The sequence below is a fragment of the Sus scrofa genome, chromosome 4 (genome assembly GCF_054392235.1).
Source record: "Sus scrofa isolate SSC_HxYL_T2T_F1_AM1 chromosome 4, Sscrofa_HxYL_maternal_Yorkshire_Landrace_v2.0, whole genome shotgun sequence".
Classification (NCBI taxonomy): Eukaryota; Metazoa; Chordata; class Mammalia; order Artiodactyla; family Suidae; genus Sus; species Sus scrofa.
The window spans coordinates 85,780,237-85,796,341 of record NC_139386.1 but is presented as its reverse complement, the minus strand read 5'-3'; the positions used below and the strand labels follow the sequence as shown (position 1 = coordinate 85,796,341).

General features: G+C 39.9%; 1 protein-coding gene across 1 annotated transcript in view; it reads right to left on the bottom strand.

The window, feature by feature from the left end:
* Positions 1-16,105, bottom strand: part of F5 (coagulation factor V) — an 81,329-nt gene that overhangs the window by 23,481 nt on the left and 41,743 nt on the right. Inside the window, 6 exon segments of the mRNA NM_214120.1 lie at positions 1,417-2,182; positions 2,210-4,351; positions 10,770-10,982; positions 12,910-13,060; positions 14,930-15,141; positions 15,561-15,660. Of these exon segments, the coding sequence (NP_999285.1) occupies positions 1,417-2,182; positions 2,210-4,351; positions 10,770-10,982; positions 12,910-13,060; positions 14,930-15,141; positions 15,561-15,660 (3,584 nt within the window).

Sequence of the window (16,105 nt, the reverse complement as noted above, 5' to 3'; positions counted from 1 at the left end):
CAGCTCAGTCTGGGGTTAGAGCACATCAGCTTTTCCTACCAACTCATAACTTTCCGCAGAGTCTGAGATGGGACAAAAGCTTATCCATCAATTTTATAGTATTTGTTATCCAACACAAGCTATCAACACAGAACCCCATTCTGCCTGTCTTCTAGTCTTTCTGCCCTATTAACTCTATTCTTCCAGACCCTAAGCATAATATACGGTCTCACAGAACATATAGGGGGGAGCAAAACAACTTTGCCATAAAAGTGGGTTGCATGTCTAGAATGGGACATAAGATTTTGAAGAAACTTTTTCCATCCCTTTACACTCTGGAAAACCTTACTCCCTCAGGACCTCATTTATAAATCTCCTGATAAACTAGTTATCAAAGGAATAAAATAAAACTTAACATGGATTAGCAATTTCGGTTGGGGTGACCTCGGAGTACAAAAAACCCTCTGAGTGATTTTAATCTAGACAAACCAGTCAAAATAATCATAATATCACTTATTGATCAAAAATGTAACATCCATCTCATATAGTGATGGATGTTACATTTAAATAGGATATCATGGGAGAAAGTCTCTTCAACTAGTAGAATTCTAATATGGAAATGTCAGGCACCCAATTAATGAAATAATTTCTGTAAGTCACACCATGCGTTGTTTTGCTTGCTCTAGCTGCACTTTGTATTTCAATTTGTTAGTGTAATAGTTAGTTTTTGTAAAAGCCGTGAGCTATGTTGGACAGTTCAAACATGGTCACCATGCTATGTCCTTGAGAAGCTGTAGGTGCTTCTTTGCCCCCTTTCTCTTTCCCTAGATTATCATCACAGAATATAGAACCCAGCCCACTATGACTTTCTACCCTTAAGCAAAAATTGAATTGCTAGCTAAATACTTTCTTAACAGCCATCCTCTTCTTGAGCTCCAGCTACGCAAGTCTTCAGCTTTAGAGCTTCCTCCTTCCACTGGCCCTTCATCACGCTGTCCTCTCTGTCTAGGATGCTTTGCCCTCTCCATCTTCTGCCTTGTTCACTCCTGTTCATCTTCAGATCTCAGCTCAAATGCCACTTCTCCAGACTAGGTTTCCCCAATTCTCTCATCACCATATATCACCTCTGCTTCTTGGTCTTTATTTATCACGGCTATTTTTTACACTCATTTATGTGAGCACTTAGTTCATATCCACCTGCCCAACTAGACATAAGCTCCATCAGGGCAGGAGTCATGTCACCTAAAGTAGAGAAGCTAATCTTGGAATTGATAATGGAAATAGTATAGGCCAAGTTGCAATGGGGGAACTCAATTATACTTAGTACAAATTATACATAGTATAATTTGCCCAGAATCATCTCTTTAGACTGTTGCAATTATTCTTTTTTAGCAGTAGTGGGAAAATGAGAATATAAAAGAATAAAAGTGGCCAAACCTTTGTGTAAATTTTGAATAATCCCAGGATAGTTCTTCAGCAGCAATGTAATAATTTCTTCTGTTTCCATTGTTGCTGCGAAGGTACCATGCGGCAATGTTGTCAGGATTTCTGGAGGAGTTAATGTCCGTCCTAACATCAGTTTGGTATGGGTCATCATACTCCACATAATCAATTTTGACATAGTCTTCTTCACTGTTCTCTTCCTGCTGCCTTGGAATAATCTCAACGTAATCTCCATCATCTCTACTGAGACCTACCACAACCATTGGATTAAATTCCCTTGGTATAAAAGTATTATTTAATGTAGAATGTGATGGAGGAGATGGCCTCTGACCAAGATCTGGAAAAGGGGAAGTCTGACCAAATTCTGGAAGAGTCACTGACTGACTAGATTCAGAAATGTAGGATGTCTTATCAGGGTCTAGATGAGGTGAGGTCTGCCTGAGATCAGGAGAAAGGGTTGTCTCATTGATGTCTGGAGAGAGAGTTGCCTGGCGAAGGTCTGGGGAAAATGGTATCTCCCTAAGGTCTGGGGAAAGGGTCACCTGGCTTAGATCTGGAGAGACAGTCTCATGGCTGAGTTCTGAGGAAAGGGTCATATGACTAAGGTCTGGGGAGAGGGTTGTTTGGCCAAAGTCTAGGGAGAGGGTTGTCTGGTCAAGGTCTGGGGAAAGGGTCATATGGCCAAGGTCTGGGGAGAGGGTTGTATGGCTAAAGTCAGGGGAAAGTGTTGTATGTCCAAGGTCTGGGGAAAGGGTTGTATGTCCAAGGTCTGGGGAAAGGGTTGTATGGCTAAGGTCTGGGGAAAGGGTCATGTGGCCAAGGTCTAGGGACAGAGTTGTCTGGCTAAAGTCTGGGGAAAGGGTCGTATGTCCAAGGTCTGGGGAAAGGGTTGTATGGCTAAGGTCTGGGGAAAGGGTTGTATGGCTAAGGTCTGAGGAGAGGGTTGTATGTCCAAGGTCTGGGGAGAGGGTTGTCTGGCTAAAGTCTGGGGAGAGGGTCGTATGTCCAAGGTCTGGGGAGAGGGTCGTATGTCCAAGGTCTGGGGAAAGGGTTGTATGGCTAAGGTCTGGGGAGAGGGTCGCATGTCCAAGGTCTGGGGAGAGGGTCGTATGGCTAAGGTCTGGGGAGAGGGTTGTCTGACTAAGGTCTGGGGAGAGGGTCGTATGGCTAAGGTCTGGGGAGAGGGTCGTATGTCCAAGGTCTGGGGAAAGGGTTGTATGGCTAAGATCTGGGGAGAGGGTCGCATGTCCAAGGTCTGGGGAGAGGGTCGTATGGCTAAGGTCTGGGGAGAGGGTTGTCTGGCTAAGGTCTTGAGAGAGGGTCACATGGCCAGGGTCTGGGGAAAGGGTTGTCTGGCTGAGTTCTGGAGAGAAGGATGGTTGATTGAGGTCTGGAGAGGTGGTTCTATGCCCGGCTTTAAGTTTCAAGGAAAAGAACATCTCACTAACATCAGTGGGGGAGGCCTTGTTTCTTAGGTCATAGTCGCGCATCTGGATGGGCTCTGGAAGAGAAGATTGGTGACTGGGGACTGCAGTGGAGTGTGTTGGGTCCAAGTCTTGAATAGGGGCTGTTTGATAGGGTTCATCTGGGGTCACTGTCTGATAAAGATCTAGAGGGGAGCTTGTCTGATGGGTGTCATTTGGGAGGTTCTGATTATGGTCAGGATGTGAGGCTATCAGGCTAAGATTCATAGAGGGGAATGTTTGATTGAGGTCTGTGGGAGATGTTTCATTGGACTCATGGAGTAACAATGAATGATTTTGTCTCCTATCTGAAAATGGGGTGTTAGCCTCTCCTCTTAGAGGATTAAAACTCCTTGGAGATAGAGGAACATGGTGTACAGGCTTTCGTTCCTTTTTCTTTCTTCGAGTCCTAATAAAAAAACGGCCTTTCTTCAATATACTATTTCCTTCATCCTGTCTTTCTTGTAGAAGTTTATGTCTAGTTACAAAAATTGGATGGCCCCTCTGCTTTCCATGCTTGTTTGTAAAAGGGATGTTTTCTCCCCAAGACCTTGAGGCATTCTGGGAGTTGTTTGGCAACTTATTAACAGCCATGTCTTCATCAGCATCTTGGACTATTTCATAACTGCCCTTCTCAGAAACCAAATGCCACTTCCCATTAATAGTAGATGGATCCTTTCTTTCTAAGAGTAACAGATCACTGGACAGGTCCTCCAAGGGCCCAATACTGGAAGAAGAAGAGTTGTCTTGGCTTATATGTCTCCCAGTTTTATGTGCTGGGAATTCCATCTGGGAGAACCTATGCTTTGCTGCTTGGTCTCTTCCTGCCTTGAATCTTTTATGTTTAGGATGTTCTCGATTTCTGAATCCTTCTGTACCAAATGGAAGCAGGCTTATCCCTGTGATAACTGACTGAAGAGGATTTTCTATAGGGTCTTCAGAATAAGGGTCGGAATGCTGTGTTCTTCGACGGTTGAGGACTAAGTTCTTAACTAAGCCAGTGTGTCTCCGGGGGGAACCAGCTTTGGTAGCTTCTGGGTGAGGAAGAATTTTCTGAGGTTCTGTAAAGGTATTGGCAGGAGCCCTGCTAATGTTACCTGGGGAAGAAGAATTTGAATCAACAGCTCTATCAGTACTTGGAGGAATGAATTCAGAGTTGTTCTCCAGAGCTAGGGCGGTAAGATTGAACTCATCATCCTCCTGATATAATGATGAATTTCTGAATGACCTAATTCCTAATACTGAAGCTAGTAGGTCCTGGTAATCATATTCATCGTCATTCTCTTCCTCTTTGTTTTCTGAAGAATCATGCATTTTCCTTGTAGTCAGGGTTGTAGATGATGAAGGTTCATATATAATCTCATATGAGTCCTCGTCATCATCCCGGATACACTTAACATCCCTGAATTTCAGCTGTAGTTTTTTGTTTCTTGGATTGGAATTCATGGTAGTTAACATCCAAGTTCCTACAAAAGAGAGACAGAGAGAACAGATCTCTAAGCACAGAAAAAAAAAAAAAAAAAAAAAAAAAGGATATAAAAACCCTACAGTCCGGAGTTCCCGTTGTGGTGCAGTGGTTAACAAATCCGACTAGGAAACATGAGGTTGCGGATTCGATCCCTGGCCTTGCTCAGTGGGTTAAGGATCCTGCGTTGCTGTGAGCTGTGATGTAGATTGCAGACACGGCTAGGATCTGGCGTTGCTGTGGCTCTGGCGTAGGCCAGTGGCTGTGGCTCCAATTAGACCCCTAGCCTGGGAATCTCCATATGCCGCAGAAGCGGCCCAAGAAACAGCAAAAAAGAAAAAAAAAGAAAAAAAAAACCCTATAGTCCATCAAGGTAGATAATTTCCAATGCAATTTCATCAGGGATACTGTGGTCTGTGGGCTACTACTGATCTGTGAACTGTTGGTTACTCTTCTATGGTGACATAAGGAAAGAAATCAAGAGTAGCGTGTATAGACAACTTGACATTTCTATGACATCCATGCATGTGATTAGTGCACTTACCTCATTTAATAGAATATAGACTAAAAGCATTAGCCAGTGGATATTAGGGAGGAAAAAACCTTTCAGCACAGATAGTTTGAGAGTCACTATTTTAGAATATATTTAAAAAGGAATTAATCAAGAATGAATGCTTGGGTTGTGGGATGGAAATCTGGTGAAAATGGATTGTGATGATCATTATACAACTACAGATGTGATAAATTCATTGAGTAATAAAAAAAAGAAAAAAAATGAAGTGGACTTTGAATATTATAAACATCTTGTGAGCTGCACATTTTGTTAGAAAGCCGGAGTTAGGGAGTTCCTGCTGTGGCATAGTGGGTTAAAAATCTGTAGTGGCTATGGAGGTAAGGGTTTGATCCCCTGCCTGGCACAGTAGGTTAAAGGATCCTGCATTGTCACAGCTACAGCATAGGTTACAGCTGTGGCTCAGATTCAATCCTTGGCCAAGAAATTCCCATCTGCTGTGGGTGCAGCCATTAAAAAAAGGAGAGATAAAAAGAACAAAAGAAAAAAAAAAGCTGGAATTAGGGGGAGGATAGTGATGCTTACCCACATAAATAAGAGACATTTACATATTTCCAAGTAATAAATAATTCAGGTGGGCCCAAGACCATTTTGAGACTCTTTGTAATGGTATAATTTTGCTGGCACGCTCAAGATTTCCTTGGATGTCTTCAGTAGTTACCATGTATTAATTTTCTACTGAGTCATAGGCACTTGACACTTGTTACAATTAATATGGTCAAAGTACATTCTGGAAGAAATGGACAATTTTCTAGAATCTTACAGCCTGCCAAAACTGAATCAAGTAGAAACAGACCAACTGAACAGACCGATCACTAGAAATGAAATTGAAGAGGTCATAAAATCACTCCCTACAAATAAAAGTCCAGGACCAGATGGCTTCACAGGTGAATTTTATCAAACATATAAAGAGGAATTGGTGCCCATCCTCCTTAAACTCTTTCAAAAGGTTGAAGAAGAAGGAATACTCCCAAAGACATTCTATGATGCCACCATTACCCTCATTCCAAAACCAGACAGAGATACCACCAAAAAAGAAAACTATCGGCCAATATCATTGACGAATATAGATGCAAAAATTCTCAACAAAATCTTAGCCAACCGAATCCAACAACATACCAAAAAAATTATACACCATGACCAGGTTGGGTTCATCCCAGGATCACAAGGATGGTTCAACATATGCAAATCAATCAGCATCATACATCACATTAACAAAAAAAAAAAAGTCAAAAATCATATGATCATCTCAATAGATGCAGAAACAGCATTTGACAAAGTTCAACATCCATTCATGATCAAGACCCTCGCCAAAGTGGGTATAGAGGGAACATTCCTGAATATCATCAAAGCCATTTATGATAAACCCACAGCAAATATAATACTCAATGGGGAAAAACTGAAAGCCTTCTCACTCAAATCTGGAACAAGACAAGGATGCCCACTCTCACCACTGCTCTTCAACATCGTTTTGGAAGTCTTAGCCACAGCAATTAGACAAACAAAAGAAATAAAAGGCATCCATATAGGAAGAGAAGAGATCAAACTGTCACTGTATGCAGACGACATGATACTATACCTAGAAAACCCTAAGGACTCAACCCCAAAACTACTTGAACTGATTAATAAATTCAGCAAAGTAGCAGGATATAAGATTAACATTCAGAAGTCAATTGCATTTCTGTATACCAGCAATGAAACATTAGAAAAGGAATACAAAAATACGATACCTTTTAAAATTGTACCACACAAAATCAAATACCTCGGAATACACCTGACCAAAGAGGTAAAGGACCTATATGCCGAGAACTATAAAACTTTAATCAAAGAAATCAAAGAAGATGTAAAGAAATGGAAAGATATTCCATGTTCCTGGATTGGAAAAATCAATATTTTAAAAATGGCCATACTACCCAAAGCAATCTACAGATTCAATGCAATCCCTATCAAATTACCCATGACATTTTTCACAGAACTAGAACAAACAATCCAAACATTTATATGGAACAACAAAAGACCCAGAATCGCCAAAGCAATCCTGAGAAACAAAAACCAAGCAGGAGGCATAACTCTCCCAGACTTCAAGAAATACTACAAAGCCACAGTCATCAAAACAGTGTGGTACTGGTATCAAAACAGACAGACAGACCAATGGAACAGAATAGAGAATCTGGAAATTAACCCTGACACCTATGGTCAATTAATCTTTGACAAGGGAGGCAAGAACATCAAATGGGAAAAGGAAAGTCTATTCAGCAAGCATTGCTGGGAAACCTGGACAGCTGCATGCAAAGCAATGAAACTAGAACACACCCTCACACCATGCACAAAAATAAACTCCAAATGGCTGAAAGACTTAAATATACGACAGGACATCATCAAACTCCTAGAAGAGAACATAGGCAAAACACTCTCGGACATCAACATCATGAATATTTTCTCAGGTCAGTCTCCCAAAGCAATAGAAATTAGGAACAAAAATAAACCCATGGGACCTCATCAAACTGAAAAGCTTTTGCACAGCAAAGGAAACCCAAAAGAAAACAAAAAGACAACTTACAGAATGGGAGAAAATAGTTTCAAATGATGCAACTGACAAGGGCTTAATCTCTAGAATATACAAGCAACTTATACAACTCAACAGCAAAAAAACCAATCAATCAATGGAAAAATGGGCAAAAGACCTGAATAGACATTTCTCCAAGGAAGATATACAGATGGTCAACAAACACATGAAAAAATGCTCAACATCGCTGATTATAAGAGAAATGCAAATCAAAACTACCATGAGATACCACCTCACACCAGTCAGAATGGCCATCATTAATAAATCCACAAATAACAAGTGCTGGAGGGGCTGTGGAGAAAAGGGAACCCTCCTGCACTGTTGGTGGGAATGTAAACTGGTACAGCCACTATGGAGAACAGTTTGGAGATACCTTAGAAATCTATACATAGAACTTCCATATGACCCTGCAATCCCACTCTTGGGCATCTATCCGGACAAAGCTCTACTTAAAAGAGACACATGCACCCGCATGTTCATTGCAGCACTATTCACAATAGCCAGGACATGGAAACAACCCAAATGTCCATCGACAGAGGATTGGATTCGGAAGATGTGGTATATATACACGATGGAATACTACTCAGCCATAAAAAAGGATGACATAATGCCATTTGCAGCAACATGGATGCAACTAGAGAATCTCATACTGAGTGAAATGAGCCAGAAAGACAAAGACAAATAACATATGACATCACTTATAACTGGAATCTAATATCCAGCACAAATGAACATCTCCTCAGAAAAGAAAATCAATCATGGACTTGGAGAAGAGACTTGTGGTTGCCTGATGGGAGGGGGAGGGAGTGGGAGGGATCGGGAGCTTGGGCTTATCAGTCACAACGTAGAATAGATTTACAAGGAGATCCCGCTGAATAGCATTGAGAACTATGTCTAGATACTCATGTTGCAACAGAAGAAATGGTGGGGGAAAAACTGTAATTGTAATGTATACATGTAAGGATAACCTGACCCCCTTGCTGTACAGTGGGAAAATAAAATTTAAAAAAAAAAAAAAAACAGTGTGGTACTGGTATCAAAACAGACAGACAGACCAATGGAACAGAACAGAGAATCCGGAAATAAACCCTGACACCTATGGTCAATTAATCTTTGACAAGGGAGGCAAGAGCATAAAATGGGAAAAGGAAAGTCTATTCAGCAAGCATTGCTGGGAAACCTGGACAGCTGCATGCAAAGCAATGAAACTAGAACACACCCTCACACCATGCGCAAAAATAAATTCAAAATGGCTGAAAGACTTAAATATATGACAGGACACCATCAAACTCCTAGAAGAAAACATAGGCAAAACATTCTCTGACATCAACATCATGAATATTTTCTCAGGTCAGTCTCCCAAAGCAATAGAAATTAGAGCAAAAATAAACCCATGGGACCTCATCAAACTGAAAAGCTTTTGCACAGCAAAGGAAACCCAAAAGAAAACAAAAAGACAACTTACAGAATGGGAGAAAATAGTTTCAAATGATGCAACTGACAAGGGCTTAACCTCTAGAATATATAAGCAACTTATACAACCCAACAGCAAAAAAACCAATCAATCAATGGAAAAATGGGCAAAAGACCTGAATAGACATTTCTCCAAAGAAGATATACAGATGGCCAACAAACACATGAAAAAATGCTCAACATCGCTGATTATAAGAGAAATGCAAATCAAAACTACCATGAGATACCACCTCACACCAGTCAGAATGGCCATCATTAATAAGTCCACAAATAACAAGTGCTGGAGGGGCTGTGGAGAAAAGGGAACCCTCCTGCACTGCTGGTGGGAATGTCAACTGGTACAGCCACTATGGAGAACAGTTTGGAGATACCTTAGAAATCTATACATAGAACTTCCATATGACCCTGCAATCCCACTCTTGGGCATCTATCTGGACAAAACTCTACTTAAAAGAGACACTTGCACCCGCATATTCATTGCAGCACTATTCAAAATAGCCAGGACATGGAAACAACCCAAATGTCCATCGACAGATGATTGGATTCGGAAGAGGTGGTATATATACACAATGGAATACTACTCAGCCATAAAAAAGAACGACATAATGCCATTTGTAGCAACATGGATGGAACTAGAGAATCTCATCCTGAGTGAAATGAGCCAGAAAGACAAAGACAAATACCATATGATATCACTTATAACTGGAATCTAATATCCAGCACAAATGAACATCTCCTCAGAAAAGAAAATCATGGACTTGGAGAAGAGACTTGTGGCTGCCTGATGGGAGGGGGAGGGAGTGGGAGGGATCGGGAGCTTGGGCTTATCAGACACAACCTAGAATAGATTTACAAGGAGATCCCGCTGAATAGCATTGAAAACTATGTCTAGATACGCATGTTGCAACAGAAGAAAGGGTGGGGGAAAAATTGTAATTGCAATGTATACATCTAAGGATAACCTGACCCCCTTGCTGTACAGTGGGAAAATAAAAAAAAAAAAAAAGAAAATTACTTGGAAGGATTAAAAAAAAAAAAAAGAATAGATTTACAAGGAGATCCTACTGAATAGCATTGAGAACTATGTCTAGATACTCATGTTGCAACAGAACAAAGGGTGGGGGAAAAATGTAATTGTAATATATACATGTAAGGATAACCTGACCCCCTTGCTGTACAGTGGGAAAATAAAAAAATTATAAAAAAATATGGTCAAAGTAACTTTGTAAGGTGTTATTATTCTGTTTTCCAGTTGAATAAACCAAGGCTCAGTGAGGCCAGGTAACTTGTCCAATATCATGCAGAGTGGCAGAGCAGGATCTGAACTCAGGTCTGATCAACTCAAAAGCCCATGTGCTTTCCATGACACTGCTGTCTCTGAGGCTAGCCGCTAAGGCATTATATCAGATGATCACTAACTCTAGGGTGAAATGACTGTCTTAGAAAACTTAAAAAGGCATTTTGATAAAAGAAATGCTCTTTGGGGAGTTCCCATTGTGGCTCAGGGTGTTCAGGACCCAATGTTGTCTCCATGAGGGTGTGGGTTCGATCCCTGGCCTAGCTCAGTGGGTTAAGGATCTGGCATTGCTGCAAGCTGTGGCATAGGTCACAGATGCAGCTCAGATCCAGTGTTGCCATGGCTGTGGTGTAGACCTGTGCAGCTGCAGCTCCAATTTGACCCCTAGCCTGGGAGCTTCCTTATGCCACAGGTGTGGCCTTAGAAAAATATAATGCTTTTTACTATGATAGTCTGAAAAGCTGTAGTGAACTGGGTAGACCAGAGGTTCCTCTCTGTGTCCAAACTCTTACCAACATTATCCATTGTGACAGTCACAGATTCTCCACGCATGGGGAATAGAGTCAAGGTGTCCTCGTGCCTCTTTCCATAGATGAATGAGTGCCCAGTGAAGTGAATGGTCAAAATGTTATTCTGATTTCCCACACTGCAGAAATGCCACTGGACAGTGTCATCAAAGCAGAATCCTAGTGTGGGTATGCTCTCAGGCACATAGCCATTGATAGCTGAAAGAGTAAAGTCTGTTACAACATCAGACCTATACCAACAAAAGAGAATGTGTCATTATACCTAAGGTAAATGTCCCAATGTTACTGTGATTGCGTCAAAGCAGTAATTATCTGAGATAAGTCTTACCAGATCTAACATGTGACTAGAAGATCAAACTCAGACTTTTCAAAGGAGAGCTTATTCTCCTAAGTTAGCCATGGGAGAAATATCAGGATAAAGACAAAGCCTTTCATTCATATTGATTTATTTATTCATTTGTTAAGTGCATATTCAATATTTTGTATCCCAGGTTCTGCTTTTAAAGATATTCTGGAAATCAACTTAGAATATTACCTAGAGTAATTTTACCTGGAGGAAAAGTACAATATACTTCTTGACACATTAGTTATTGAATTAGAACTAATGTCCTTGAAAAAAGAAGCATATTTAGCATATGTTGCATTTTTATTGCTCCATCTTGCATATATATAATCTATAGTTTGGATTCAGATATCAAGTTCAGACATTTTCATTCTCTTTCAAAGGGATACAGTTCTAGGCAGTATCATTATTTACTTATATTCATGGTAATAAAATAACAGGTGTGATTTCTATGAGGGCAAGATTCACATTTTCCTGAGTTACCACTAGAGCCCTCCAGTACAATGCCTGGCACTAGTGAGCACTTAAATATTTGTTGAATAGCTGATATTATGTGTTTTTAGTTTGTACCCCACTCAAGAAGCTTTTCTAAATAGTCTATGGCTGCACTGTCTAACAGGGTAGCCACTAGCTGCAAGTGACTATTGGGCTCTCAAAATATAGTAATCTGGATTGAGACATGCTGTGAGTGTAAAATACACACTGGATTTCAAAGACTTAGAAATAGAATAAATCTCATGATTTTTAATATGATTATATGTTGAAATGATAATATTTATGATTATATTACATAAAACATTAAGATACATTTATTCTATTTCACTTTCCTTTTTAATCTACTAGAAAATTTAAAGTTATATTTGTGGCTCATATATAATTTCTAATGGACATCACTGGTCTAGAACTGTGACAGATTCACTGCCAAAATGAAATTAAGCAAAGAAAGCTGAGGATAACTCCCTGTTTGGAATTATTTTTCTGGCACCTGCCAGTTCTGATGCTCCCCAGTTGTCAGTCATCTGAAGCTGTGTGAACAGATGAAGAAATTACCTTCATATTTGTACTTACTTATCAGAGTAGGGGATCATAGGGACTCTCAACTCTGAGAACTCTGAGGGAGGGAACTCTGACCATTGTGGAGAAGTTTGCTTCCAACTGGCTCAGGGAGATTTCTCCCAGATATCCCATAGCAGTGGCATTAAGTGGTGACTTTAAAACAGCAGCAAATGCCTGAACTTTGGCTCAGGGAATTCCTCTGTTCCAAACTTCTTACTGCTCATTTCAAACTCATCATGGGTTGACTTTCCAAGACTCTTGGCTCCCCATATACAGTTTGCCTTAGTTTTATTTGACAACCCAGTTTTGGATTACTCACCTTGTTTCTGTCCTGGCCATAAAGAGTATTCACCTTGCACTCACTCAAAAATCCCTGGATACCTCTGATGAAAGCCTATAGCCTCTTCCCTCACCACCCTACTCCTCACCCTATTTTTCCCTGCTCAGAGCATGTGCACATGCACATGTGTGCATGAAACCAAAGATACATACACACACACACACATTTGGAGTAGGAGACAAAGAAAACTTCTAAGGATAACAAACTTTTGACCTCTTGCTATAAAAATGTTGATATACTATCACCCAGTAATTTTATCAGCAAATTGGACTGGAAGTGAGGATAAGAGGTGAGTAGATTCTAATCCATGCCTCTGCCTCTAAGCATGGTCACACTTCAACCACAAGAGTGAAAAACTGATGGACAAAAAGAGTGCTCCGACTTACTGCTCATGATGTTTGACTCATAAAACTTGGGGTCATCACGTTTCACCTTCTCAGGATTTTCACAAAACTTGTAAATGTTGTCCTCAATGTACCAGCTCTTGTTCTCATCAAACACAGCAAACACAGCCTTCTGCTCAATGTCTGCTGTCCTCTGGAGGGTAAAAGTGCTATGTTCAGGGAATGACATCCAAGGCAATAACCTACAAGACTGAGTTCTCAGAAACCTAAGAAATTATCGTACTAAGTGAAGTAAGTTAGAGAAAGATAAACACAATGGAATACTACTCAGCCATAAAGAATGAAATAATGCCATTTGCAGCAACATGGATGGAACTAGAGACTCTCATACTAAGTGAAGTAAGTCAGAAAGAGACAAATACCATATTATATCGCTTATATCTAGAATCTAATACATGGCACAAATGAGCCTTTCCACAGAAAAGAAAATCATGGACTTGTTGAATAGACTTGTGGTTGCCAAGGGGGAGGGGGAGGGAATGGGGTGGATTGGGAGCTTGGGGTTAATAGATGCAAACTGTTGCCTTTGGAATGGATTAGCAATGAGATCCTGCTGTGTAGCACTGGGAACTACATCTAGTCACTTATAATGGAGCATGATAATGTGAGAAAATAGAATGTATACATGTTTTGTATCTGGGTCACCATGCTATACAGTAGAAAAAAATTGTATTGGGGAAATAGCAATTGAAAAGAAAAAGCAAAAAAAAATAAAATAAAATGATGCAAAATAACTTATTTATAAAACAGAAACAAACTTACAGATTTCAAAACCAAACTTATGGTTACCACAAGGGAAATCGTGGTGGGAAGGAAAGAATTAGGAGGATGGAAATAATGTACACACTAATGTATACGATAGATGCTCTGTATGGGGAAAAGAATGGATACACGCATATGTATAACTGGTTCACTCTGCTATACACCTGAAACTAATACAACATTGTTAGTCAACGCTACTCCAATAAAATTAAAACAAACGAACAAACAAAAAGGCATAGCCCTTGGGGCCAATGAAGCCACAAATTCAAGCATCTATGAGAACCAATTATGTACGAAACCCTTGTTAAAGCCAAAGGCAAAATGTAAAAGCAAACAAAGCATATCAGAAAATTCAGAGATTAAAATATCCTAATAGAAAAATCCCGTTTCAATATAGCCACTGTAATTCTGTTTATCTCTGTAATTGAACACCTTTCCATCTGAGTGGTTGACTGGCTGTGCTCCAAATAGTTGGAAAGGATAAATAAGGATGTAATAGGAAAGTTGTATACCTCTCCTTACCTGGCTCCTTTCCTAGCTCAATAAATTAAGGCTTTCCAAAAGTCTATTTCTGACTTTTTTAAAGGCATATATGAATTTTGTATGCCTTGGGATGAAAATTCTTTGATTATAGTGTAACCTAATTGAGAATTTTAAGTTAATAATATGAGACTTTAATTCTTCAATTAAGATAAAGTCAGAAGATCCTTTATCTTTGCTCACATTCTTCTGCGTAACTTAGTCTCACTAGAGACAGACCATTGTCTAGGTTCAATTTCATAAGAAGCTATGTCTTCAGATATATCTTTCCTTTCCCCTAGTGATGGTCTCTAAAAATAATAAGGATTGGTATAGAGCTTCACACTTTTACCAAGTGGGTATCTCTTTGAGTCCTGAAACAACCCTGTACAAATTTTAGGAGGTGGTAATACACGTTTGATGAAGGGAAGAAATTAAGAGAAATTAAGTGACTTGCTCATCACAGAGCCAGTACAGACAGTCCTGGAATTTGAAACAACAAAAAATATGGTATCACACTCTAGATTTACCATCTTCATTGTAAGAATATATGGAAATAGACAACAAAGTAACTAAAGGAATAAACATTGTTACATTCATGCTAAAGAGGACTACTTAATATTTTCTGTTTTCTAGAAGCAAAAGCCCCATCATTTAACAAGGAGAACTAATCTGTTACAGTCAGAAGAATTTCTGAAAGGTTACCTCAAGGACAAAATACCTGTATGCCTCGCTTATCCAAGGATCTGCTCTTACAAATGAGAAGTAGCCCTATCAAACCAGAGGCAATGTCCCTTGTGATGTCCACGTTACTGTAGTATGGTCTTGTTAAGCACTGAGCGTCATTCTCTGTGGGTTCATCAGACTCTAGGATGTTCCACTTATAAGTATAGGTTTCCCCTGGCTGAACTGCTCTGATCATGGTGTTATTGTCTGAAAGAAAATATAGTCAGAATTGCTTTCATTTTAAAAATCATTTCATGAAGATAAACAAGTAATAAATGAATGTATAATATAAAATAATTGAGCTCTCATTAGAATCAATTAATATTGGGAATGGGATATTCTTTTTATGTTAATCTCCACTTGATAGAACTCTGGATAGTATGTAGCTATGAGATATTAGTCCACTAGAGGCCACTACAGCACTAACAAAGGACATCATATTTTGTAATCATTAGGGTAAACAGAATCCCTGAAGTGGGCAGTGTTTGGTTGTGACTTTGAGGGTATCCCTACATATAGACTACCTGACTGTACAAGTTATACTGCTGGGCAAGAAGAGCAGTAGAAAAATATGGCAGCCTCTCAGAGGTCAGTAGTTTCGTTCAGTAGAAGTGAAAGGTTCAAACCTGAGGTGGAGGACGAGTTGACGTCATCTTCGTAAGGAGAGAAGGTCACTCCATGAGGGTAAATGCTATAGGAGCGGCTGGCCATATTTTTGAACACAATCTAGAAAATTAACCCAAATTCATTGTTTCATGGATTAAGGTCAATGGTGAGAATACATAGAGGATGCTAGTTTTCCATATTCACTTGTTGGCTGGTTTCGTGTTTGCATTGTGTGTGTGTGTGTGTGTTTCCGTGAGTGCAAACTAATTCTGTTTGAGCACCGACCTCTCCCCATGTCCTGACAGATACATGTGAGAGAGTTCCACTCACATGGTAAGGGGAAAATGGAAAGAGAAGTCTGACTTTAGAAGTGACATTTTTCTCACCCTCTCCAAGCTGGTCCCCACCCCTCTTCCCTTCTCCTTTCAGCTTGGACCACATCTGCCATAGAACCTGCTTCTTCTCTTCGGCAGACTCCAGCCTGTCAGATCTCCTAGAACTACTGTCCTTGAAGCCATGACATGACAAATACCCAGATCTTAAATTTCCAATGAGGTATATTTAC